General features: G+C 43.7%; 1 protein-coding gene across 1 annotated transcript in view; it reads left to right on the top strand.

Moving 5' to 3' along the window:
- Positions 1 to 9,426: 9,426 nt before the first annotated feature.
- pik3r1 (phosphoinositide-3-kinase, regulatory subunit 1 (alpha)) overlaps positions 9,427 to 25,162 on the top strand; it is a 30,242-nt gene continuing 14,506 nt past the window's right edge. Inside the window, exons 1-2 of the mRNA XM_036528390.1 lie at positions 9,427 to 9,757; positions 11,641 to 12,316. Coding sequence (XP_036384283.1) covers positions 11,986 to 12,316 — 331 coding nt within the window. The 5' untranslated portion in view covers positions 9,427 to 9,757; positions 11,641 to 11,985. The remainder of the gene's footprint in view (positions 9,758 to 11,640; positions 12,317 to 25,162) is intronic.

The following is a 25,162-nucleotide window of genomic DNA, read 5'->3' as shown; positions in this document are numbered from 1 at the left end:
ACCATTTCAACATAATCTCCAAAGTATTTTACTGAACTTTATGGACATATTTGCCCAGCTAACACAGAGAGCCTACAGTATGCTGGTACATTCAGTTCAAGAGATAAAATAAGATAAGATAAGATAAGATAGCAAATAGATGGATAAGCCCTTCATATAATGACAATAAAGAGTTTATTCAAAGAGAAATAATATGCTATAAAAGCAGAGCGAGGCAGCAGAGATGACTGACAGGAAGGCTATAGCATGAAGATAAGGTTCAAAATGAAGGGCATGCCAAAACGGGGGGGCGGGGGGGGCGGGGTTGGGGGATGTTGCAGGTTTTTTTTCACATGCAGGGTCTAAAGCCAATTGAATGATCCTGTACATATCGAATGATGAATCTGATTTTTCCATCATATCGGGCAGTGTGTTATACTGTAGTTTGCAATGTGATTTTGCATGATCGTCCAATGGATTTTTCATCAGGGCCCAAGGATTCAGCACATTGATGAACATAAAAGCCATCTCATAGTAAGTCACACTAAGCAGTATGTCCCATACATTCCTCATCCTATTCTCATCCATTTCTCATCCTGTTCTCGTCCATTTCTCCTCCACACCAGCCACACATATGCTCTGCCTGCAGCCAGCGATATTCTTTGCCTTTTTTTTAGCCTATTTGCACACTGGAGACTTTTCTGAAACACATTTCAACAAGAACATGACTCTAAGGCTTTGCTTGCTTTTGTGAAGCCCTAGAAATGTGTATAATGGAATGGGGAGACATTCCTTGCTGTGTCGTACCTTTCAGGCTTTACTTCTGTCATATGTCTACCTGTACATGCCACACAATGTTTGTTACATAATGACAGAATTGCATAATGATCAAAAGTAGTGCCCAATAGACACATATTAGCTATCAATACCCAATAGCTGATAATGCAGTTATTTTCAGTTATTATGAACAAACAGTTAAAGCATTACATTTTTCTTTCTCATCTTGCCCTCAAAGTTATTCTCAGGACTCATTGCTCAACAGGCTACACTGCTTGTTGAAACATATGTGCAGGTTACCCCATCAGTCCATGAGCTTGAGTGCATTTGAATCAATCAGCTCATATAACCTTTTTATATAGTCCCTAGGGCCAATTGTTGTAACTGAACCAGAGGCAGTGCATTGCTGCTAAGGAGAGCGTTGACTGGCAGCTCTGATAACAAAAGGCCTCCCCCCATGGGCCACATTTTGACAACATTTTGAGTGGTGTACTGGTTAAAGAATTAATTGATTGAGGGTGAAAGGGCATTAAAGATCTTTCAGGATATTCTTGCATTTATGTGTGGAACAGCAAGGTAATTTTAAGTTGACATTAAGAACATACAGGCCTTCTTATACAGGCCTTATACATTCTTATACATGTTTAAACCTTGTCATTGTAAATTTAAAAGACACAGACCTGTCCTGCTTTGCTGTAGTTATTCATGTTTTTCATTTTTCCTCAGATTTTCAATTACTGACAGGAGGTTCATAATGTACAACCAAGTGAAGAGAATTTTCAAAATATTAAGAGGCAAGCAATTTAGAGCTCAACTGAAACAACAAAACGGGGGTAATCACAGACCACACTTGCTCTGGCTCTTAAACCTCTTTGTTTTTTGGGCAGTTACAAATCTCCAGTCAGTATGGCTCTTGTGAGAGAAGGCTTTTCTCAAATTATAAGTCTGCACAAAATACCAGCTGTGGGTAACTCAAGGATTACATTGGTGATACCAAGGTAACTCTATATTGTATTTTCAAAGACATATAGAATTAGATGCTTTATTTTTGTCAGAATTCTCTAGATATCCATGATTAATCATGATGAATGATGCTTATTTATACTCTTAAGCCATGGGAATGACTGACATAGCAGTAGAGCCAGAGGAGCTGTTATGTGGTTGGTTGCAACAAAAATACATCTGGTTAGTAAATTGCTGCATGGAGATTTATAACACGTGCATGTATGTCATATTTCCTCATCATCGTTCCCTGACAGCCACACATACACACAAAAGTAAATGTTTTGACATAGGAGAGGCATAAAAATGTAAATATAATTATGAAATACCATCTTACTATACCATCTTGTCATTGGACAGCATCATTTTAATGATAAACAGTGCTGCATAACACAGAATATCTTATATATTCTTGGTTATATAAATCTGATGAATAACCACTGTAAGGTTTTTGATGGTGACCTCAGATAATACTATGCTATGAACAGGTCACAGTGCTGGAGATTTCCTGAGTAAAACCCTTGGTCCAGACAAAGACCAAAACTACTGCAGTTGCACTGCTTTGTGAAAAATATTTTTAGTCAGACATTTAAGGTGTATGTTTGAATTTACTGACGTAAGAGTCAGTAAAGAGAGAGTAAGAGTTTTATTACATTTCGACATATGCAATAAGAGCTTGATGTACTGAAGCATGATTTCCTCATTCTAGTACTTACTTGATAATGTAACCATCTTGTGCACTTTAAGCACACTGATAATGGTGGTTGGTAAATGGGACAACAACAACAGTGCCGCTACTAATTATAACCAAAGGAGTTTTTTGAAAATATACACCTTAGCTCACTGTTGCTAAAACAAAGAGCTCGCCAACCCAAACACTCAGACCCAAAGCCCCTCCTGGCAGCAGGCTACATAATGTATACGTTAAAAGCCTTGGGGGTGCCTTTCTGTGAATCCAGCAAGACAAGTCATCCATGTCCCAGATATGGATGGAACCTGACACAGGGTTAGCTAATGGGATTTTCAGTTGCGGGATCTGATTCTCTTATAAAAATCACTTCTGACGTGCATGGGAGGATAATTTTCTTTCCCCAAATGGAATTAACTCAATTTCTTTTAAGAGTCCACTTTAGAACGTTGCTGGAACTTTTGTGTGGCCGCGTCGCAATCTGGAGCACAAAGCTCGTAATCTGGGATCTGCCGTCTGCTCCGGATCCTGGGGAGACAGTTTAGTTGTGATGAAAGGCACATTGTGTTATTTTACACTCAAAAATAGACACTGGGTATATCATGGCACTTATATCAGTCTTAGACTGGTTTTGTGAGCTCCCATTTTGGATACACAAAAAGCAGGGGTGGCTGTGTGTACTTAGGTATATGGTGAATCTGTATTCAACACCAGTGGAGCCTGTGATTTTCCTCAATTACCCCTTCTGTATTCATATTCTCTGGGTCTTCTATATAACTGAGTAGCATCATAGCGCTGCCTCTATATAACACCCTGTACCATGTCAACAAATACAGTATGGTGTGATAATTTCAGAAATCTTTTCAATATACAATGGTTAATTTTATGTTATGTGTATGAAAAATGAAATAACCGTAAACAGAACACAGTTTTATATGGCTACTATCCCCATGATTAATATCCAAACCTTTTTTATGTCACACTTTGTTTGGTTTCAAGTCAGATAAAAAGAAAATGTCCATGTTTATGTTACAACACATGTTATAAATCCACAGTGGGCACTAATGATTCTCCTATGATCCTCTGATGTAGGATAGGAACTTTACCATATTCCTGTTCCTAAATTATATATTAAAATGCTAATGCTTAAATGCTGACTTAACACATGCATGCAGCCATACTCCCTTTTTCAGACTGGCCATGTGATGTCACCAGTTAGTGGTCAAGAGCGCTCACATAAACGACCAGCTCAGCAGACAGAGGAGATCCTGCAGGACAGATGATGTTGTGGTCAGCTTGTAGAGCCCCAGTATGTAGCTGCCAACTTTATGGAAGATCGGAAGCCACTTTCAGAGATTGCCATCTAAAACAGTTCAACAGTTAAATGAACAGGCTATTGCGGTAAAACAAGCAGGACCTCCATTTTAAGCAGGAGCATGTTTCTGCAGTGCCCATCTCACTGTGTAGAAGACTAAGGCCATAAAATGGAGAAAGAAGTGCTAGAGGTGAACACAGGTGAATTTTTAATCAGTGAGTTTCAGAATGGAAGCATGTCCATCACTATCTGATTTCTCATTGTGCAGTTTTGTTTGCACAGGTAGACTGAACAAAAAGTTTAGTGGTACATCTGCTACTCGCTGTCAGTTGGAGGCCACAAAGGCTAGCTAACCAGGCTAAGGATGTAAAGATGCTGATATTCCTTGTAGCTCCTGACAGCTCTAGTTCAACAGGAATGTTCAGATATTTTACAGCAGTGAATTGTGCATAAATGGTACAGCGATTGTGGCAATGTCAACATATTCATCGGGGATCAACACTGCAGCAGCAAACCTTTATTTCATGTGTGTTCATTTTGCAGTGAGCACTTACATGTATTTGATAAGGTCAGCGAGCTTGCAATTACAAAGACAGGTCTCTTTCACCCATCAGTCATAATAATAAACAGTTAATTATATTAATTTTCACCTTCACACATTCACATACTTTTGTTCTGGATGCTTTTCCCCTCTCTGGTTGTTACCACTATTTATCACCATGTTTGTCTTTTTTTTGTCATCATAAAATATCACCATTCTCATTTAGTATAACAAAATATTCAAAGTACATCCTTCGATGATGTGAGAATATGACTTTTTCAGCTTACCCCATCTGTTGCCATGAATATGAGGAAGGCTTTCTCAAAATGCCTTTTTAATAATACATAACCCAGGGCGGCTTGCACCCCTACTGTATATTAATGCCAATGATAAAATTACATGTGCGTCCTCTATCGGAAACCTCAGTTCAGTAGTCAGTGTAGCTCTGCCTAATATTCAAAAGTGTGTTGATAAATCATAGTTACTAAAGCCATTCACCATTTAGTCCTACGTTTCTGATCATGCCTTTTAGACTTCAGTCTAATCCACATTCATCTGCATTCTGACCTTCTTTGACCGAAACAAACTGGGCAGAAGTTTGTCCACATACTCTTGTAAATACAGTCTGGCCAATTTATCACCCTTCTGCTATGGCTGAGCCATTGCAACTTGCCTAACAAAGCCTTGCAAATGGGAATAACTTAATGGTTTATTTCAGGGATGGCAGATGGGTCACCACTGCCTGATTCACTATTTAATCGAGGGATGAATGTAGGGATTATATGGTCTAGTGGTTCAAACATTCGTTTTCATCAACGGGGATAGAACTCCAAATCCCACTTCTGCCTTTCAATTAGTTTCCAACCCAATTTTCCTTCCTCCCTGTGTATTTTGAATTTGAATGAATTAAAGTTTTCTGGCTGAGTGCAACAGTATATGGGCGAATGTCTTACTTTGACCATAGACCGCAACACATCCAAGCCCAACAAAAGAGAAAAGAATCACATCAGATACTGTAATGGGTTTAGCTACTTGGAACCGCTTTTTCAAACCATTTCAATTTCAAACTGCACCCCTATGAGCAAATACCATGGCCCTTACAAAAAGTAGTGTATTTGTCAACTCAAAGAGTAAATGCCTAAAGACAAGATTTTGTTAAAAAAAATTACTTACCATGGATGTTACTATGACAAAGCTTCAGTTTTCAGATTTTACATCCTTTTTTATTTTATAGGAAGAATAGCTCCTACAAATTAAGAATTTTCCACTGACTATAAGTCTATAGGTGGATAGATATATACAGTAGATGGAAATGTATGTGTGTGTGTGTGTGTGTGTGTGAGAGAGAGAGAGAGAGAGTGAGTTAGAGAGAGAGAGAGTGCAGTAATCAGGTTTTGAGTCAAAGTTGACCAAATGAGTGCTTTGACGTGCAAGCATTGAATTCGTGTTGGTATTGCAAATTCTCTCTCAATTACCATAGAGCGCTCCCTCACTAATGTCTGTTTTTCTCTGCTTTCCTCCCCTGAAAGGTGGTGTCTTTTGATTTCTCCATGATAGTGTATTTGAAACGCCAAGCACTACACACAGCTGCTCACAGCTACTTTAGACAGTTTGGACTGTATGCTTGCCAGGGGATTTCTGCGGGGTAACTTCCCCCCCATAATTAGGCCACCCACAATCGCGGTCATGTGACTGGACTGTGCATTCTACAGGATTCCTGCATACTCCATATTGAATGCTGCCATACAGAATGTTACGGAGATTAAGCAGTGAGTCTGTCGCTGAATGCCTCTATTGAGTCTGTACTATTTAAATTGCACCTGGAAACTTGTATTGCTAGTTACTGTTGAAATAGTAATTACATCTGAAAGTGGAACGTTCTTCAAGGGCTTTTGCAGCCTCCTATTAGCACAAGTATCTGTCTGCCTGATTAACTGTTGCAGGGCTGTGAATAGCATATATATTTTTTAAAAGGTATCAAACGGAATAACCAGCTTTGCTTCCGTTTGTTGTAATTCACTGTATAAAAATATTAAGAAAAGAACCAACAATTTGAGAGTAGAGTACAGTAAATGTGAGAGGGGGTGAGGCAATTGACACTTGAAGCATGGGTACATTTTTTGCTGCACAAATGGACCTCAAATCTCAAAATCATTTTTTAAAAAGGAGTTAATGCTCTGCTCTTTTTAATTACATCTCACCAATCGGGCTAAAGGACAAGGAGGAGTCTGAGTCTGGCATTACCCTGACGTGCAACAAGAAAACAAGGTAATCTATTGATGTGATCCGTTGCTTCTCCAGACTAGTAATATATTGAATGATAGTAGCATACGCAAAAAAAAAATGGAAATGTTACAGGTGTTGAAGTCCAGTACACTGGCCCTTTGTGAAAATGTACATGCAGTTTCTGTGGGTTGACAGACTGCAAGATGTCTTGTGACTGCAAAAGGAAGGAATGTGTAGTAAATCAAATGGAGAACCATAACTGCACTCATATCAAGATATGCTGATGTAGTGAAAGAGTTCTGCAACCCAGCTGTGCCATATACAGATGGACACATATTGCAGATATTATTTAACGAAGGACTTTTACCCAAGATGGACAGGCAAAGGTAGATAAGAAACAAATTATGCAACCAGGACAAAGTTTCATCCCTCCCTCATTTCTTCCTGGGAAATCTCTAAAATGAATAACATTTGACTTTGATTGCTTTTATTTTTCTTTGCCTATGTGAATAAGAACTCTGCACTAAGCAGAACTTGGGACATATGTTCAAAAAGACATCTGCGTATCCGGGGAACATTTGCTGTCATCATGTGGAAAGGAAACACACACCAGTATTTCTTTTTATTGTTTTAAAACTTCAATAAACATATGTCCTGTCTGTTGCCTGAAGTTCATTGACCTCAAAATAACTAGTTCTTCCCTAGAAATGCATGTATCTGACACAGTCAATCATCCATTAAACCATTCATCCATTAAACCATCCATAAAATCCATATAATTCATTAATCTGTTTTATTTGCTTGATTTTTATTTTTGCCAGGATTGATCAAAACAAAAGCAACAATTGTGCTTTTCATCTTTAAATGTTGCTACTGATATGCAAATATGCCTGCATCAAACAAACAAAAAAAAAATGCAGTTTCAAAATGATGCGTCTGTTGGGTCAAATTAATGTTGTGATACATTCCCACCTGTGATTTATGATATCAATGCATATTTACAGTTCAGCTGAACAACATACTGAGAAACAAACCATTTGCAACATTTTATCCTTTTGTAAAATTCCCCTGTCTGTTAGAATAGACAGAATGTAGGGCCCGATTCAATCTAACTGCAAAGCATGTTATCCTTTACTTTCAGAAAAGAAAAAAAATGAAGTGTTGCTGTTCTCATTTCCTATACGACATTATGAACTCAGCAGAGTACCTACCGATAAATGTTAGATAAGAAAGGAGAAATGTAACAGTTGCTTCAGTTTGTTACGCAGACAGAACACATTGTGGTTAGATTGAATCTGGAGTTTATTGTGCTCCTCAGTTCTTTTTCCTTGTTAAATAGAGAAAATGCTGTCGAGTAAATTATGTTGCTTGTGTTATTCAATTTGTTGTTCCCCTTAATTCCTTTAAAATCCAATAAAGCACAATGGATAAAATGTGACCCAATTAAAATTGTTTGACCTATGCTCAAAAGAACATATTTTCCATAACTCGTTTATCCTCTTCAGGATGTGAGAAATTAAACTTTTGGAAGTTCCCCCGCTAGGTGTAGAATCTTTTACATGAATCAATGGCATTTTTAAACTCTACTGAGAGCTCGTTGTGTCATAGTTCTTGGAAACATTATCAATTTATGTTGCTACTCTGATCTCTGGTCAGAGCAATTAAAAGGCATAATGTGATCTGGGTAAGTAAAATTGAAGTGAGACCCTGCAAAAGAGTATTTAATGGAAAAAGAAAATGAATGCATACTTTTTTTCTCCATGCGTACTGCTTAGAGATATTGTTCATTTACGACCATGTGGCTGCCTGTCAGGGAACTGCAACTGTTCAGTTGTCAAACTCTGTTTGTTGCTTTGGCTGTGTCACGAGATAAATAGTTGGCCCTGCAAAATAATTAGTTTAATGCATTAAGAATGTGCAGTTAAACACTAACGGATCCAAATGTAGCTGATAAGAAACCAAGTAAGGAAAATGTGCTCGCATTAATTTCTCTGGGGAGCTTCTGATTTGTTCCAAAACCGACTCTGCTGTAGAGGTTTTGCAATTTATGTGATGCAGACTTAAAACCAATGAACAGTGTATCTATTGGCAACCATTTATTATGTGTTTATCATATAATCTGAGCACTGACATCTAAGAATTATGTTTTGTTGCTTCTAAATGAGAAACATCTTTTGGCAAGTTGGCATGTGTTTGGTAGTAGGATTTATTGTACCTTTCAGAAAGAAGAAAAATAAAAACATTTGTGTCATGTGGCCATTTGCTGGTCAGATTTGGTAGTGATTGTGAAAAAGAAAAACAATATTGCTAAAATATTTGGAGGTGTGTCTTGTATGTTTAACAAAATGCTTTCCACCACTCTCGAGTGACAATATGAAGCAGAATTCCCTCAAAAGACGCTTGGATACTCTTAAAAAGAGTACAAAGGCATACTTCCAACTTCATTTTACTTCTCAATCGTCACACTTTAATGTAATATTGGGTCACTCACATACTGGAAAATAGTCTGGGAAGAAATGGTATTAAGGCCATAAGTCTATCAATCATCTACGGTCTGGCAAACAACTGTGCTGTAGTTTGGTGTTCTCTTTCATGAAAATTTTATTTATTTACTATGAAATGGAGCATAGCGGCAAAGAGGTCCGAGCACAGTCTACACGCAAGCGTTATATAATGCTTTCAGGGGTTGCTTCGCATGCTTACGTGCGAGGGAGCGAACTCAATATGACCACTCACACACACTCGCGTCCTACAGCTCGCTCCAGCCCGGGGGAAGGGGGAGGAGCTTCAGTGACGTGGGCGCGGTTTTTCTCTCCGTTTGACGCTTACGTAGTTTGATTGACACGTCTCTCTGCTAGTGCGCATGCAGCTGGGAGTTCCGACTCCGGAGTTCTCCCGCAGACAGGGGCTCGTCCGAGCTGAGTGTCGCCGAAGAAAGTGGCGGATCGAGGAAGCGAGTCAGGGCGTCGAGAAGAGACGGACTTTTTTTTGGTTAAATTATTATTCTTTAGCAAAAAACGTAAACCTTCTCAGTTCAGAACTGTTTAGGAGATCTTGATACGGGCAACTGAATCGCTTCGTCGCTGTCAGCAATTTTTTTTCCATCTCGCCCTCTTTTGTGTGCTGCTAAGCTAGCTTTGCCGAGCTAGCTGCGGCTGAAATCGTGCCTGCGCCCTATCGTTTTACGGGAAGGAAGGAACATTCCGTTCTCGGGCCCCTTCTCATGCAAGTGAGTTGCAATGTGGCTTGTGTGTTTCTAGCACAGTTGCCAGAGCTTGGTTAGTGGTAGTACAGTGCTACCACAGTGGGGATCGGAATACTATTTCGATTTTTTTTTCATTTAATCAATTTCCTATTTGTTAGCAGAGTAGTTAACTGGACTTGTTTTTTTTTTATTTCAAACGAAGTAACGTTAACTAACGGTAGCCAGTGTGCTAATTTGATCCCGCATAGCTAAGCTGGCTATCTTGCCTAACGTTTGCTAGCCAACTATCGTTTATTACGGTATCTTGCTTGCTAACAAGCAAGCTATATTTCGCATCTAATTATTGCTAGCGAAGGCGGCCTGATTAGAAGGTTGGTGATTGTGTTTAGTGATAATGCGTACCTGCTGCAGTTGGATAGTTTCTTATAACTTGCTTTGCAGAAAGGTTTAATGTGATAAAGTAACTGAACTACCGCCTATGTGATGCAAGCACTAGCTAGTAGCTATGTACTAGTCAGCTGCTGACTAAGATGGGGTGGCTAACTGGCCATGCACATGAACTCGAAGGGGATAAGGGGAGTTCAGATGGTCATTCTACGGTCTTGTAAAATAATCCGACGAATTTAGATAACATGATAGCGACGTTTAATTATCTAGCTCCCAAGTCACAGAACTTCCCGGTTAGCTCGTTAGGTGGTCCGCTGTTGGAAGTGATTTGCTGGTTAGCCAGCCACCTAGCCAACTTAATAATTGCTTAGTAGTGAAGCACTGCATTCCGCGTTAAAACGACTCTGCAATCGAAATTGCACACCTGTTTTTATTTGCTATTATGTTTTAAATGATTACTGACTGCAACAGTTAAATGGTATTATGAATGGGGCATAGCAAACGTCGCCATCGTAAGTGCCTTATGGCTTGACTGATCTGTGTCTAGACTTGGAGATTGAAATTTAGCTGGTTGGATAATCTTGCAGCAGCGTTGATTTTATTTAAATTGAACATTTAAAGAGGAGTAATTTGCTAGAGGCAGATAACTTACATTTTATCTAGGTGTGGTACTGTTCCATCAAACAGCAACAACAAAAGGTTAAAAAGGGATTGTTCTCTTTTTATCCAGAGTAGCGACTGCAAAGGCTGATAGACACGATCCATTAAGTACGTCGTAGCAGGAACAACAGTAAAGTAAATGGCCTAAAGAGTATGTAGAAATAACGTACTGTGTTATATTAGTAGCAGTGGGAGTAGCATCCATTATCTAGCTGTATTTAGCTGTATTAGCCAGGAAGTCATCTGCAAAATAAGGGATACTTTAACGGTTATATGAATATCCTTTGGCCATTGAATACCTCTGTGGAGTGCTGTGCAATAGCGTTTTTTTACATTGTGCGAGATTTAACGTCTTTGTACTGATGTAAGGGGCTTCTTACATTTTTTGCAACAAAAATGTCGTGAATGTCTCAAGTGTAAACATGCTTTATTTAATGTTGAGTATGAATGATGCAAAGGGGATAATCCTTGGGCAGTCCTGTGTTGAAATATTGCTTCACATTACACATGCATTTCAGTGGTCTCAGCAGGGCTTGCAGAATGAAGCTAAAAGGGCTTGAGATGAGATGAGATGATGTATTTGCTCAGCAAACGGCTGTTAACATGGCAAGTTGACAGAGCTCACATTATTATATATTATTAATTTCTTAAGCTGCTTATTGTGTAAAGCAGTTTTGGGTGTAGGACAATGCTCAAAGGCGCAACAGCAGTCTTCCGATTGGGAGTGGAACCTGTAACCTCCTGGCCCTGGGCCCAGTTCCTGTACCTCTACGGCACAGCGCTGCCCCTGATAGACTGTCTCAGTGGAGATTGTCCCACTTTCGCAACGTGTAGTAAATTGCTTCCGTTCTGTTTTTCAGGTCAGGGATGTTTTCTCCGGGCTACCGTAGAAGGCCGTAGACAGATGGGAAAAGTGTGCCAGGAGCACCATAAAGGTGCAGCCCATTGCAGAACTTTCAAAACAACCCACTCTCTGAAGAACTGAGGTGAACATGAGCTACCAAAAATCTCTATAAAGAACCATCGGGAGGACTTTGAGTATCAACAGACAACAGCAAAAGAAAATTTGCATGTGGAGTTTTGTGCGTGTGAACCCAAGTGTCTCAGATCGTGTCTGTGAAACAAGGGTACTATAATAACAGGTTGTAAGGTTTTATAGTTGTGGTACCTCGGGAATATTGATCGCCGACAGAAAAGTTAACAAGATGAATGCAGAGGGGTACCAGTACAGAGCGCTCTACGACTACAAGAAGGAGAGGGAAGAGGACATCGACTTGCACGTGGGGGACATACTGATCGTGAGCAAGGGGGCACTGCTGGCCCTCGGGTACAGCGACGGGTTCGAGGAGCGCCCGGAGGACATCGGCTGGCTGCCGGGCTTCAACGAGACCACGCAGGAGAAGGGCGACTTCCCCGGGACCTACGTCGAGTTCATCGGGAAGAAGAAGATATCGCCTCCGACGCCGAAACCAAGACCCCCGAGACCCCTCCCTGTGGCGCCGGGCTTGACCAAGGCCGACTCAGACGCAGAGCAAGGTGAGTGCAGAACCAGCAGCCTCTCTGGTACTATTTGGTACATTTCCACTTACAGCCAGTTATATCCTTGCATTTCAAGAGCACTTCAGAAGAACTATTTACATTACTTTTCCCTATTACAAACAAGTCCACAGCTGTGGCTGAAGTTACCAGAAGGTATGAACAAGTTACAGTCATTATTCTGATTTGGGTCACTGTTCAGATTTGTGAAAATCGGGCACCATCGCCGCATACGCAGCAAGGGATACGGCGCATTCTTATTAGCCGAATGGCCGACTTGTCTGGCCTGTGGACTTGCTGCCCAGGTGCCATTTTGTCACCAGCCGTGAGCTTCATTCGAGTTGTGGAGGGTGTTCTGTTTCCAAAACCTCAGGCTTGTGACGTGTGGAGGATCCTTTGCAAGAGTGACAACGCATCACATGATCTCGTGACCGTTGGCAAAGTTCGGGGCTGCCCTGAGAAAGGAGAACTCTGCGGGAAAGCAGCACTTTTCTAACAGGGCCGTCGATTTCGTCAGAGCACACGTTTTTTAAAAAAAAAAACCCTCAAAAGGCCACTTTATAATGAACATTTGAGTAGCTGTTGTTTCCTTCTGCCTGGAATCGCGTGAGCGTGACCCACGGCCAATGAAATAGAAATAGCGGCGGTTGCTTTTCCCAACGTCGGAGCTATTTCAACCCAAAAAAACCAAGATTTCGTGACTTGGCCCTCGGCCGTTGGGAGGTGGCACCCCAGCAGAAAGCTGCCACACTTGAGCAGGGTCCCTCCTGCGGCTGTGTACATGGGCCAAGTCTAAAAAGTCTTACTGAAATTTCAGAAGTTTGGCAGGTCTTCTCACAGCTCCTGCTGTGTGCCGTTTGCGTAATGTACAAACCAATGTTGCACAACGAAGGTGAAAAATGCCCTCTCTTATTTACCTCCCTTGGCGAGAGGTCCTCACGGCGCGCTATCATTTTGTTTATTGCATGGCTGGTTAAGATACAACTGTTGACAGCAACTGCTCTTAGAAGTTAGAAGTTAAATTGCCTGCAGGTTTGCAAATCTAATATGATCAGGAATGAACAGAGCAGTGGGCAGCCATACATCTGAATTAGGCTTGCGCGGTTTTCAGTACTAGCTCCAAGCCTTTAGTTCTACACATCACAGATCGCAGCTGAATTGGAAGTTCCAGGAATTTCAAGTGTAAAAAAAAAAAAAAGGTGAAAATGTGAAACTCAAGGTCTCTGCTGGTGGGTAGTCTGAGTGAGGTAACCCATTATGTAAGCGCTTACAGTATTTTCCACATTCCGCCCAGTACGTATTTAATACAATTAAAAAAAGTCTGAAGTGGAGACAGAAGGATGTCAGGCTACACGCAAAAACTGGATTATGTTCCACCCCTTATACACCCAAATAACACTTCAAAGATTAACCTAAACCCAGTGGATGCCTCGTAGATTAGATCTTTAGAACTCGAGTGACTGCATTTTGTTACGTAAGTACAGGAAGAGCCTACAGTATGGATACAGTAACCCTGCCATGTTATGCGTAGGGCAGCCAATCATTAACATTTTGTTCATTCTTCAACAAACCAAACAGTCATGTTCATTCCAGAGCAGCATTTCTGAATCTGAGTAGGTCTGTCAGGGAAGTGCTATGTTCCTATTGAAGTTTTTTTTTTCTGAACTCCCACAGCTAGCCATGTGTTCAACGCTCAAAAAAGGTTGTCGGCGAAGCTGTTGTTGTTGTTCTTATGTAAGTATTGTAATTGGATATTGTAATTTACGAATGAGGGTCAATGAAAGAACCCAACCAGCATAAAGCACACTGTTAAATAACTTGAGTAGTCATATTGGCTCGCGGTCCTGCACAGTCTCCGCCTTCAGCGGTTGTAGTGGGACTGCTCCTCCAAGGGCTGCTCAGCGAACCATGTTGGCTACATGTGCGGTGCACATGTGCAGTGCACCTTACCAGCTGCTGCCGTTTGAAAGCGCCCCCTCAAAACCCCTGCATCTCATAGGGTTATGCTAGATTGATGTGTGCGCCGGCAGGCCTCTAACTAAATTGTCTGTCAGCTTCCTGCTCTTGCACCAAATCGGTTACCACGAAAAACAACGAACTGGAGGTTGAATTTCAGTGGAATGGAATACGAATGTATTTTTTTTTTTTTTTTTTGGTTAAGACAATGACAGTAAGGGTTTGAATGAGTTTTTTTTCTGGTTGCACATTTTCAGTGAATAGCCTACTTGACATTCTTTGTGATGTTTGAGGGAAGACACTATATTACGATTATGGGGGAGAAAAAAACAAAAATGGACGCAACTGATAGGACACTCAGGCAGCTCAAACAGACTGTAGTGGTGCAGCTGGTTGATCAGTTTTACGTCTGCATGGCCCGGGGGCAAGACTTCAGATTCAGACCATGAGCCCCTGCACTGACTTTTAATATTGTAGCGTGGGAAGGATCGTGCCAGATGTACAGTTCAGGCCTAAACTTTGCAGGGTGCTGGGAAGCAGAAACGGCCACACAGCCACTGCACTCTGGCCCCACTGAATGCTAACTAGCCCTGGAAGACAATACCCCTTGGCAGCGTTCCAGGGAGCAGTGCATTGTGGTCAGCGCGCACCGGGCACCAGCCTGACATCACACGGCCTCAGCCGTCCTTTTTTGTTCCCGCCGCAGAAAAAGAAAATAAAATTCCATTTCTGCCGAACACAAAGCGTTTCGCGTCTGTCATGGTATTTTTCTGCGGACTAATATGCATGTGACATAAACGGCTGATACCAGTAAACCCTTGGACATTTTTAGAGAGAGGAATTCCCCTACCATGACCACTGGAATGTTGCCCGGTAGTTTTGCCGTTTAATCTGTATGTATGTTAACGCCATTGCCCGAGATACATATTCCTGTACAGTGTACTCATGGTTCCTTTTAGTCAAACAGTTGTGAAATACCATCTTTCGATGATGAGTACTAGTCAAATAACAGATAATTGCGCCTGACGTGGAAGGAGTATGTAACCTTGGTGATCGGTAGGTAGATCTAAGCGGCTTTTTCCCCCCCTAGTTTTCCCACACGTCCAGTCACATGCAGCCGAAGGTTCAAAAGACTAAAAGGCAGATTGATCGGATAGGAAAAAAAAACCTCCTGTGAAACTATCTTCAGTCGCAGTGCCCGGCTCCCTTTCCTTTCCCAGCGCATTCTTTGTGGCGTGATTGTGAAATTCTGAGCCGGGTGTTCGGGGGTTCGACGCCCGATGAAGCCCGGCAGTGTTTGGCGTGGGGGGGTGAGTGGCAGGGCCGGGTCCGGAGCTAGCGTAAATGCGGAGCGGAGAGAAGAAAGGGGCCAGTGTTTCCCCCCGGCAGAGAGGCCTTGCAGCCGGGGGGGCTGGGTGTCGGAGTCCTGTTGCTTCAGAGTGCATGTGATTTATTGCCATAGCCACTGAAGGGTCTGGCAGATCCCTCTCTCTTTTTTTCTCTTTCTCGCGCTCTCTGTCCCCCCCCCCCCCCCCTCCTTTCTCACTCTCTCCTTCCGCCAGCATTTTTTTAATGTTTTGATAATGCTCCTAGGGTCGCCTCTGGCTGGAGGAGGGTGAGCGGACGAGGGAGGGGTGCGGGGGCAGGGGGGGGGGTGTGTGTGGTGGGTGGCACACACTCGGAGCCACGGGGGTTTGACTTCAGAGCAGCAGATGTGGAGAGACCCGGGGAGGAATTCCAGCTCCTTCTGACTTCTAGGCTTTTAAACCCTGCCTTTGCTGTTTGCTGGGGCCCTCTTTGCGCAGGTCTGCTTGAGCAGGCCCCCGCCACGCCGTTGGAATCTTTTTGTGCAAAGGAAGCAGCAGAAAAGGGGGACGGATTTCTTTGGCCGCATTCTCCACTAGCTTTTTCTCACGGCTTCTTGTGTCTTCACGGCGAAGCTTCAAACTGGTAACGGGAAAGGCATTTCGAACGGAACCGTGTTCAAAATGCACAACTACCATCATTATAGGAGCAAGGCCGTTATTTTTCAAAAATAACGAGTCGATATAGCTCTAAAATGCCATGCAAGGTCAAGCATCAAACCTAAGGAAAGCTCCTTCACAGTAACAAGTAAAAGGCCTGCTTCTTTGAGCCTTTGACGGTGTTGGGAGCTGCATGCCTGTCCACAGTCCCCCCCATTAGTGATTCTACGGTGCGGCTGAGCTGCCCTGTGGTGAATTGCCGGCTTACTGAGAGAGCCCTTCAATCCGTCCGCTCACAGCAGTGCCAGCCTGTGTTGACACTGGCACGCATTGTAATCTATTGTTGAATGGAAACACGGGGCGTAAGCCATTAGCTTTGCTAACAGTACGCTTTCAGTATTTTCTTACTGCCGTGCACTTTGAGCTCCAGATGCATTGTGAATACCCCCCCCCCCCCGCACCTCGTCCGGCTTTGCATGGACCCGCCTTCTTGTTTCACACTTATCCTTCCCTCTAAGCCGCTGATAAGTTGGGGCGATTGGATTGTGTGATTTTTTTTTTTTTTTTTTTTTCTTCATCACGATTTCCTAGTAACACATATTTTCAGTGGATTACCATCTTTTCTGGATTCCTAGTAGGAGGAAAGCAGAGAAAACCAGATTAAACATCCAGATGATTATGCAAGATACCATCGGTAAAAAATAAATATATGAAACCATTGTTTAAACTTTTTCCCACATTATGGGACTAAAGATGAAATTAAACACGATGGCATTAAAGGCCAAACTGTCTGAAAATGACCGGAAGCCTATAGGTAATTCACACCGATTTGATTGGCTGGTGATGTTCAGGTTTTGTTCAGATGAACAGCCCCAAACTTGCACTTCTTAAAAAAAACTCACTCAGGATGGAAAGTAGCTCAGCTATGTGGACGGGGTATGAATTCCATTGTGGTTTCTTTCATGCAACTGTGAAACTGTGTTAGAAGGAATACGTGTTGTGTCTTGTTTAGGAAAATATTTTATCTCTCTCTCCCCCAGATGTTTTTAATTCCTTTGCCTTTTCATTTGCTGGGGCATATTGTAGGCCGCTCATACTTTTAACATGTTAAATGATTTTTTTTTTGGTTCCTTTAAGAGTTATCTCGTTTTGATCACATGGAAGGACATTGGTGCTATACGTTTCCTTTTTTGCTTTCATGTGTTTTTTTTTTCCTCTCACACTAGATGCAACATGTAGGTTATTTCAAAGTCATTGCATTCGCAGAAACCTTTTTTAGGACACTCTTGTTCATCCGGAAGGACCTGGTGTTTATAAAGTTTTAAACAACGCTGACCTTTCGAAAAATTTTGATTTTTGCATGCCATTCATGTTGTAGTAGTCTTATTTTAAATCTAATAACACATATGATGCAAAAGACATTGTCTTTTCTTGAATAGTTTGGCGTAAAAGCAGAAATGTGAAATAGCTGTTTTAACCTATTGTCTGGTCTGTGTGCATCTTTATGAAGCTGCAGCATAAATCCTAGCGATGAGACCAAAAAAAAAAATCAATCAAAACCAAACAGAATTTACTGTCTGGTTGTATATGTGTGAAAATTCAAAAGTAGAACCACCAGCCTCTACTGAGAGAGTTATCTGTGGGCATACTTGCCGCACTTTACAAAACATTGGAAATAGAAGTAACGTTTTTTTTCAGTTATGTTAGCTGAACTTATTTGCAGTAATAACAGATTACATCAGTGAAGTGGAAATAGTTCCCACATGCACGAAGCCCGCAAGTACGCCCAAAAAACAAAGGCTGTGGGACCGGCCGCCCCTGCACACTGAAACTCGGGCCCTCCCGTGCAACATTCTTGCTTGTGCCTCGATGCACGGCTAAGTGCGACCGTGGGGCCTTCCAAAGGAGGCTGACACGCAGGCCCCTGAGAGAGGGGCAGAGGGAGGGAGGGAGGGAGAGCGAGAGAGAGAGAGCGTGCATGTTGCATAGCTGGAGTTTGAGATAATGTTCCTCTCTCCTTTTCCGGGCCTCTTCTGTGCTCAAGCTAACATCTGCTGCATTGAACAGTTTTCTGAAGGGGACCGGTTGCCTGGCTTCACAAAGAATGCGTGCTTTTGCTAACAGGGTAACGGGCTGCAGGAGGGGGCTCCATGTTCAAACGTGCCTTTCTTCCGCCCGCGACACGTTCAGAGTAGGGTACCTTGCGAAAAAGGAAAAAAACCACACAGTGAAAAACCACAGTGAACATGATATGACAAAAAAAAAAACCCAACATGCTTAAAACCCGTGGCTTCAGCAGGTCAAGCTGCAGTTTGTGGTCGCACGCGGCGATGCCCGGCCAGAACTGTTGTGAGGGGCTTTTTTGTGCCAAGTGGACTGATTTAGCATTGTGATGAATCAGTACAATCGTTGTACTTAGTGCTGATCGCAATGACTTGGAGCACAATGCGTCAGAACAATAAATCGCCTTTCTGCGGCGGGCCTGAATGGCTGCTTTATTGCGTCCCCAAACCGGGACGGAAAAATTAGGTCATCGGAGCCGTGGTGTAGGACCGACGGCACCACGACAGGAACGGCAGAGGAGATGGCTCCGTGATCCCTGCTTAATTCGTTAATGGTTATTTTTGTTTGAGCCGATTTGCTTGCCCATTGCAGCTACGCAGTAGTTTTTCTGTAATGGGTTTGTCGTTCTGTATGTGCGCGAATGAATTGGACTGACCCTCATTCATGGCAGTGAAAAAAGGAGGGAGTGTCATTCATTTCCTGATGGAGGTGGCTTTTAGGTCATATACTTTTAGGCCCTATATATGTGTATAAGATCTGGTTTCCATGGCACTGTCTTCCTCATTTCTGCTTATGAGTCAAGCTGGCAAGATATGAATTTCCTGCTTGAAACCAAGAGCACATTCTCAAGCAGCTTGCAAAATCGGTGAATTGCCTTCAGCATGGTGGGGTTGACGGGTCCATTTTTGCTCGCTGAAACTGAATGGCTAAAAGGATTGCACTGTACACGTTCAGCTCTGGGAGTTATGGCTGCATGCAGTCGGTTTCATCATTGTACCTTGTCTTATTTATCCCCCCACCCCCCCACCCCCTTTTTTTTGTTTTGCACCCAGAAATGGAGGATTGTGCTGTGTTTCTAAGCAGAATAATTGGATTAGTTAAGCATTCTGTGGAAATGACAGAAAGCACAGGCTCTGCTTGGAGTGTGCTGCCTTTCAAATGCACCTCTGAGGAAAAGGCTCAGGAACAAGCTGTTTTCTGGAACTTCTCAGAACCTGCGTCCTGTAAGTTTAATCGATGATCATTGAACACAGCCCTCCTCGTGTAGATAATCTTGGCAGTTTGAAATACCTGTGTGGATTGTTATATTGGATTCCAGTTAGTTTGGCCGACACGCTTGTTCAATGTTTTGAGCAAATGACATCTGACAGCTGAGAACACACAACTCAATTGCTATGCTACTTTACAAAACAAAATAAACACAATTACGTTCCAGGAAAAAAATGAGTGATTCAATCGCACAGAACTGTTTTATTTTTTTTTTTCCCCGAACGCATTTGTTAATCCTCTGATTCATGAGTTCACTATTGGTGATAATGATTTCCACTAGTGGTTCTGTGTTGCAAATTTGAAAAATATTTTACTCTGTGGAATATTCGAGTGTCACACATGAGGTCATACACAACAAGGCTTTGCAACTTTTCAGTGACACAATATCTACTACAAAATTTGAAGGGGGGGGGGGGGGACAGGACTTGGAGCTTTACTTGATTAATCTCGTAGTCATTACAGCCATGAATGCATCCCATTATTTCTTTTCTTAACCCGGGTGACATCCATCAGACATCCATAAGACTTTGCTCTAAGGCACAGAGGCAGCTGCTTTTCCAGGAGTTGAGCCTGCAACCCTCCAGCCTCGCGCCGCGCCCTTTCCACCCTTGTGTGTCGCCGTCCTGCGGTCATCCCAGCGCAAGGCCGCCTTATGATTAACTCCCTCGTCAGACATCACAGGAACCTTTGAGCCGAGGTGGGACCAGGCACCCCTGCACAGCTCCGCACCGCGTACAGCGCGTGTCTGACGTGCGGATTTGCCCCCTCTGCTGCAAAATCCACAAAGGGGCTGACTGAGCAACACTTTTTCCCCCTCTCCAGCTGCCACGGCACTGTCTGAACACCTTGCCACCGCGAATATCGCCAACTCTCTTTCCCATTTCAGACGCAACACAAACCCGTCTGCATTGTATCCGTTCTCTTTTTGGAACTTCCCAAAACATGGCGGGGTGCACCGTTCCAGTAATTGCCCGCAGTTTTTTTTTTTTTTTCTCCCCTTCTTTTTTTTTGAAAGGCTTTGTGCGTGAGAGCTTGCACATGTGTGTTTCATTACTTGATCGCCTCAAGAGACTGTAGTTTAAAATGGCAAATCTTCTTACTGGAAGAAAAGCATGTCTGCCCGGTGGATTAGCAGCACGTTGCGAGGAAAAGACATTTCAAGTATGTGTTCGAACACCGAAAGCTGCAAAAAAAAAAAAAAAAAAATTCTAAGCCACATACACAGGCGGCTAGGTGTGGCGTTACATAATATCGCAGATGGGTGGGTAGGGTTCCTCTTTCGGTCTAAAAGTCCGGATGGACTTTTGCAGTCTATGAGTGTCTCTCCGCAGTTCATTAGATTTCGGGTTGAACAGGCCTGCATTGATCAGGACTCCGCCTCTCTCTGTGACGCTGGGGGAGGGTCCTGTGGGGGGGGGGGGGGGGGGGGGGGGTTGTTGAGAGCTGCAGAAACCCACCTGACCCTCATTATCCAAATAGAGTCATTTGCTTTCCCGATCGAACGGCAATGGATTGCGTATTGATCTTCCCCTGATAGATGGAAAGATAGTTACATGCAGGCACCGGACGTAATGTGCTGTACATCATGTCGCAGGTTTAACTAAACTACCCTGAAACTTCACCAATCAAAAATGCCCCCCCCCCCCCCACAGTGGGTTTGCTTGGTTCCAGCTTTTACGAGCGCAGCCTTTCAAAGTAATTAACTGTACGGGGACTCTGACTCGTAATGCAGTACCTCGGAATGCCCTAGCTGGTGCATCAGGGAGCAACAAACAATAATGCCGGTGGTTCCACAGTGGTGCTATGCACTAGCTCCTCTGTTTGAAACCCCATTAACGCAAACATTTCCCCCAGAACCTCTCAGTAGCTGTCAGCGGTAATCACAAGATTATCGTCTCCTAATCACAAGATGGCTGTGCCGTGGCATTTCTAAGCACTCCTCGGTGAACACGTGCATTAATTATTAAAGACGCCTCAGAAAGCAGTTGCTCCTCAGACATCTGAACACTTGCTTGTGCAAAAAAAAAAACAGAAAAATAACAGAAGGGTGCATCTTGCTGATCAGAATTACCCTCTCCCGCGGCACTAACTGCACATTGAAGCATCGTACAATGGAAGCAGTTGTGCAATGGAAACATCGCTCTATTTTGTTTATGTGAAACCCGAGCTGATGGATTAAAGAAGAATTTGGGGCTTTTTACATATTACTGTAGAAGCCGAACAAGGGCAGGGGGAAATGGAACTGATTTCTTTTTGAGGAAGTGGCTGAAACTAATACTTCCTCCTTCAGATAGTTTGTATACGTGAAGAAGAAGTACTGTAGAAGTTAGATACTTGAACAGTCTGTAGAATACCCCGGTTTGTCACAAGCGTAAAAGCAGCAATCGGTACAGAAACCCCTCAGGAAGTGAATTAAGTGGTAAACGCACAGGTGAGCATAAGTTATGTTTGTACATTGGAGTTGTAGCGAATTACTTTCATTTCCCTCTAAGACCAGACTGTATGAAGAGCACAAGTATATAAACTAAGTTGGCTGTCAGCATTTGAAGATCTTTTTGTCTTCACCAGCAGCCTCACACTCACACTCGCGTAACTGTCCTTAAAATTGAAGCACCAAGGAATGCGTGCCATCGACTGGGTTTCAAGAATTTTAAATGAGTTTCTGCTATACACGATGCCATCTGTAGAGGGCGACATTGTCTCCCAATTCACCGTGGAAAAAACGCTTGCAACTCCATTTTAACATGAAAAGCCATGTTTTGCTTTTGACTCAAGAAAGACTCAGGCAGCGTGCTTTTCTGGAGAATGTAAATATGTGCAATGCATAACTAATTCTTAACTCAACCGTCTGCTTGGCCACATTGTTTTCTATGGGCTGTAGCTTTCAGTCAAGCGTATGATTTTTGTTTGAAGAAGGATTATTACTTGTTCTGCCTGCTGTGCAATGAATATAAGACTGTGCCGTCAGCCCGGCAAACATTACTTAAACGTTGAACCCCTTCAGGATATTATTGCGTAGTTTATTTGGAAAGAAATGGGATGGTGTCTGTGTTTCAGGGTTTGTAGTCTGTGCTTAGTCTGCTCTGTCTACCCCGTTGCCCAGAATCGCAGTTTAGACACGTAGCAATCTCTGTAAATGACGGTTGGGGAGGTAGCCCTCTATTTTTACTCCATGCGCCCTATCTTTAGTCCTGCCCGTGCCCTGGCCACAGTCTGAACTCGGTCCACTTCAGATGCACCGTCTGAACCCGGGAGTTTTTGCGCCCCGCTCCGCAGCGACGGCTGCTGCCCTCTCCTCCTCCACTTGTGGCGCAGGGAGAGGCTCAGTTGGACAGCGGGGAGAGGGCTGCCAAGCTTCAAGGTGCAGGGGCAGGCGTGTGCAGGCTCGCCCATGGGGCCCCACTCCTTCCCCCCGGTTGCTGGGGTAACCGAGCGTTCTCACTGGGAGAAAGTTTGAGCGGGGCGGCCTGATTGGCGGAGAGCTGCAGCTGCGGCAGAAAGCGCTCGGAACGTATTCTGTTCCACTTTGTGGCTCGGTTGTTTTTTTATGGAGATGGGGAAGGGGAGTTTTTTTTTTCCCCCTCCTTCTTCTTAAAGCATGCCCTGACTTGCAAACCAAAATAATTCTAATGTTATGTCAAGCCCTTTGCCTGCAGCGCTGTTTGAACGAACAGAGAGCAGACTTGGTGACATAAATGAATAGTGGGAGAGCCTCACCTCACCCAGTGTTGCATTCAGCGGTTAGAAACGTGGCAGGAGTTTTATTTGGTGCACCTAACACATCACAAGATACAATTGGCCAATTAAAACTCCATAAATTTCATTTATTTTGTTGTGATTAGGGGCTATTTGTAGCACATGTACCCCCCTCCAACCGGAGCGTAATTACGGTGGGGATTTTCAGTGTCTCGTCGAAACAGGACGAGGCACGCAGCGATCAGAAGAAGAATCCAGAAAATGGTAGACATAAACGAAGGGAATGCTCGTTGCGGTTTCCGACGTAATAAGAGCGCCTGGCGAGCTGCTGATTGATAGACGCTTCCAGCACTTTCTTTAGACGTGCGCTCGGGGCTCTGCATGTATGTTATGTGTATAAACCCCCACCCCGCGAGCGGTAATCGCGGATCTGGATGGCAGACGTCTCAGGGGCGGAGGATTGGCAGGGCCGTGCCCGTGTGCTGCAGGATTAATGACTCCAGCCCCCCCCCTCCCCCCCACGCCCCACCGCCCGAGGTCCAGCCATTACAGGAATCCTCTTTTGTCCATTCGATCTCGCGTCTGCGCCCCGGCGTTTCAAGGAAACCGTTACCTGATAAGCCAAAACATTGCTGCCATTTTCTGGGCGTCATTCAATCCAGGCCTACCGGTGCCAGAACTATCGAATCTCCCCGGCGCTACTGAGAAGCAATTCAATCCCGCTCCACTTTGTGTCACTCAAGTGAAGCACCGGCTTTGATGCAAATAAACACACAGCTCTTGGAACCCGCCTTTAAAAAAAGCCCCTGCCGTGTGTTAAGTGTGCAAGCAGTGCTGAATATGACGGCTCCACCCTGCCCACCACGCGCCACACAGACCTACAGCGTGAAAACCAGTTTCCTCGAGCTATGCATGCAGACTTTTTTTTTTTTTTTTAGCACCCACTAGGTCTTGAACATGTAAGTAGGGGTAGGAGTTGCTATGTGTTACTGTCAGAGAAAGAACACTGAAGCAGTTAGTTTGTGTTCGTTTGATATGGTCTATGGACTATCGAATTAAAGAGATCCACCAGGCTGTGGTCAAGGCGTTGCACACAGTTTTGATGTTGACGCATCTAAATGAGATGTGCGACATGCTCTCTTGGCGGGGATTTGTGTGCATAATGATATTAGGAGTTAGTTTTGAAATGCTTTGGGTCATGTTCAGTCGCAGGCAGTAAAACTGAATTTATTTGAAGACTTCCAAGTTGCACGCGGCGTTTCTCAGAAACGGCAGACCAGTTTCTGGCAGAAGGGATGGCAGCCGTGGCTCTGTGTATCTGTGTGAAAGGGTAACCTCGCAGAGAGCACCCAAGTGACACGGAATGGCATGCGTTCTTTCTCTCTCCCCCCTCCGCCCCCCGCCCGCCCGCTCCCTTGTCCACTTTCAGCCAAAGCCTCTGCGTCAGGAATCCCCCCCCGCCCCCTCCCAGCCGGTCTCTCTCACCTACCCCCCCCCTTCCGAGCCGGTCCTCCTTCCCTTCCAACAGCGCTGTGACGGTGATCGCTGCTAATCGAGGGGTGTGGTCCCGTGGCGGGGTGCACGTGCGACCGCAGAGATTCATCTCGCCGCCCCCCTCACGGACACACCTGCTCACAGCATCAGGCTGACGATCCAGCCCGGTCGCGGCCCTCACAGACGAGCGCGCGGCATGCGCTTCAGATCAGTCAGATCAGCGGCGAGTGAGAACGGGGGGACTAACCGGGCAGCGGTCGCGCTGCCTTTTTCTGCTCTCTGTAACTAATCAGATTATTGCACTAGATGGCCTGCTCCAGAAGGAATTATTCAGGGGCTGAAAAATGTAGAACGATTACCCCCACCAATAATGCAGTAATTATAAAAGCAGTCATTATATGTT

The sequence above is a fragment of the Megalops cyprinoides genome, chromosome 5, assembly GCF_013368585.1.
Source record: "Megalops cyprinoides isolate fMegCyp1 chromosome 5, fMegCyp1.pri, whole genome shotgun sequence".
Taxonomy (NCBI): domain Eukaryota; kingdom Metazoa; phylum Chordata; class Actinopteri; order Elopiformes; family Megalopidae; genus Megalops; species Megalops cyprinoides.
The sequence above is the reverse complement of the archived record's forward strand: the minus strand, read 5'-3'. Positions and strand labels throughout refer to the sequence as shown.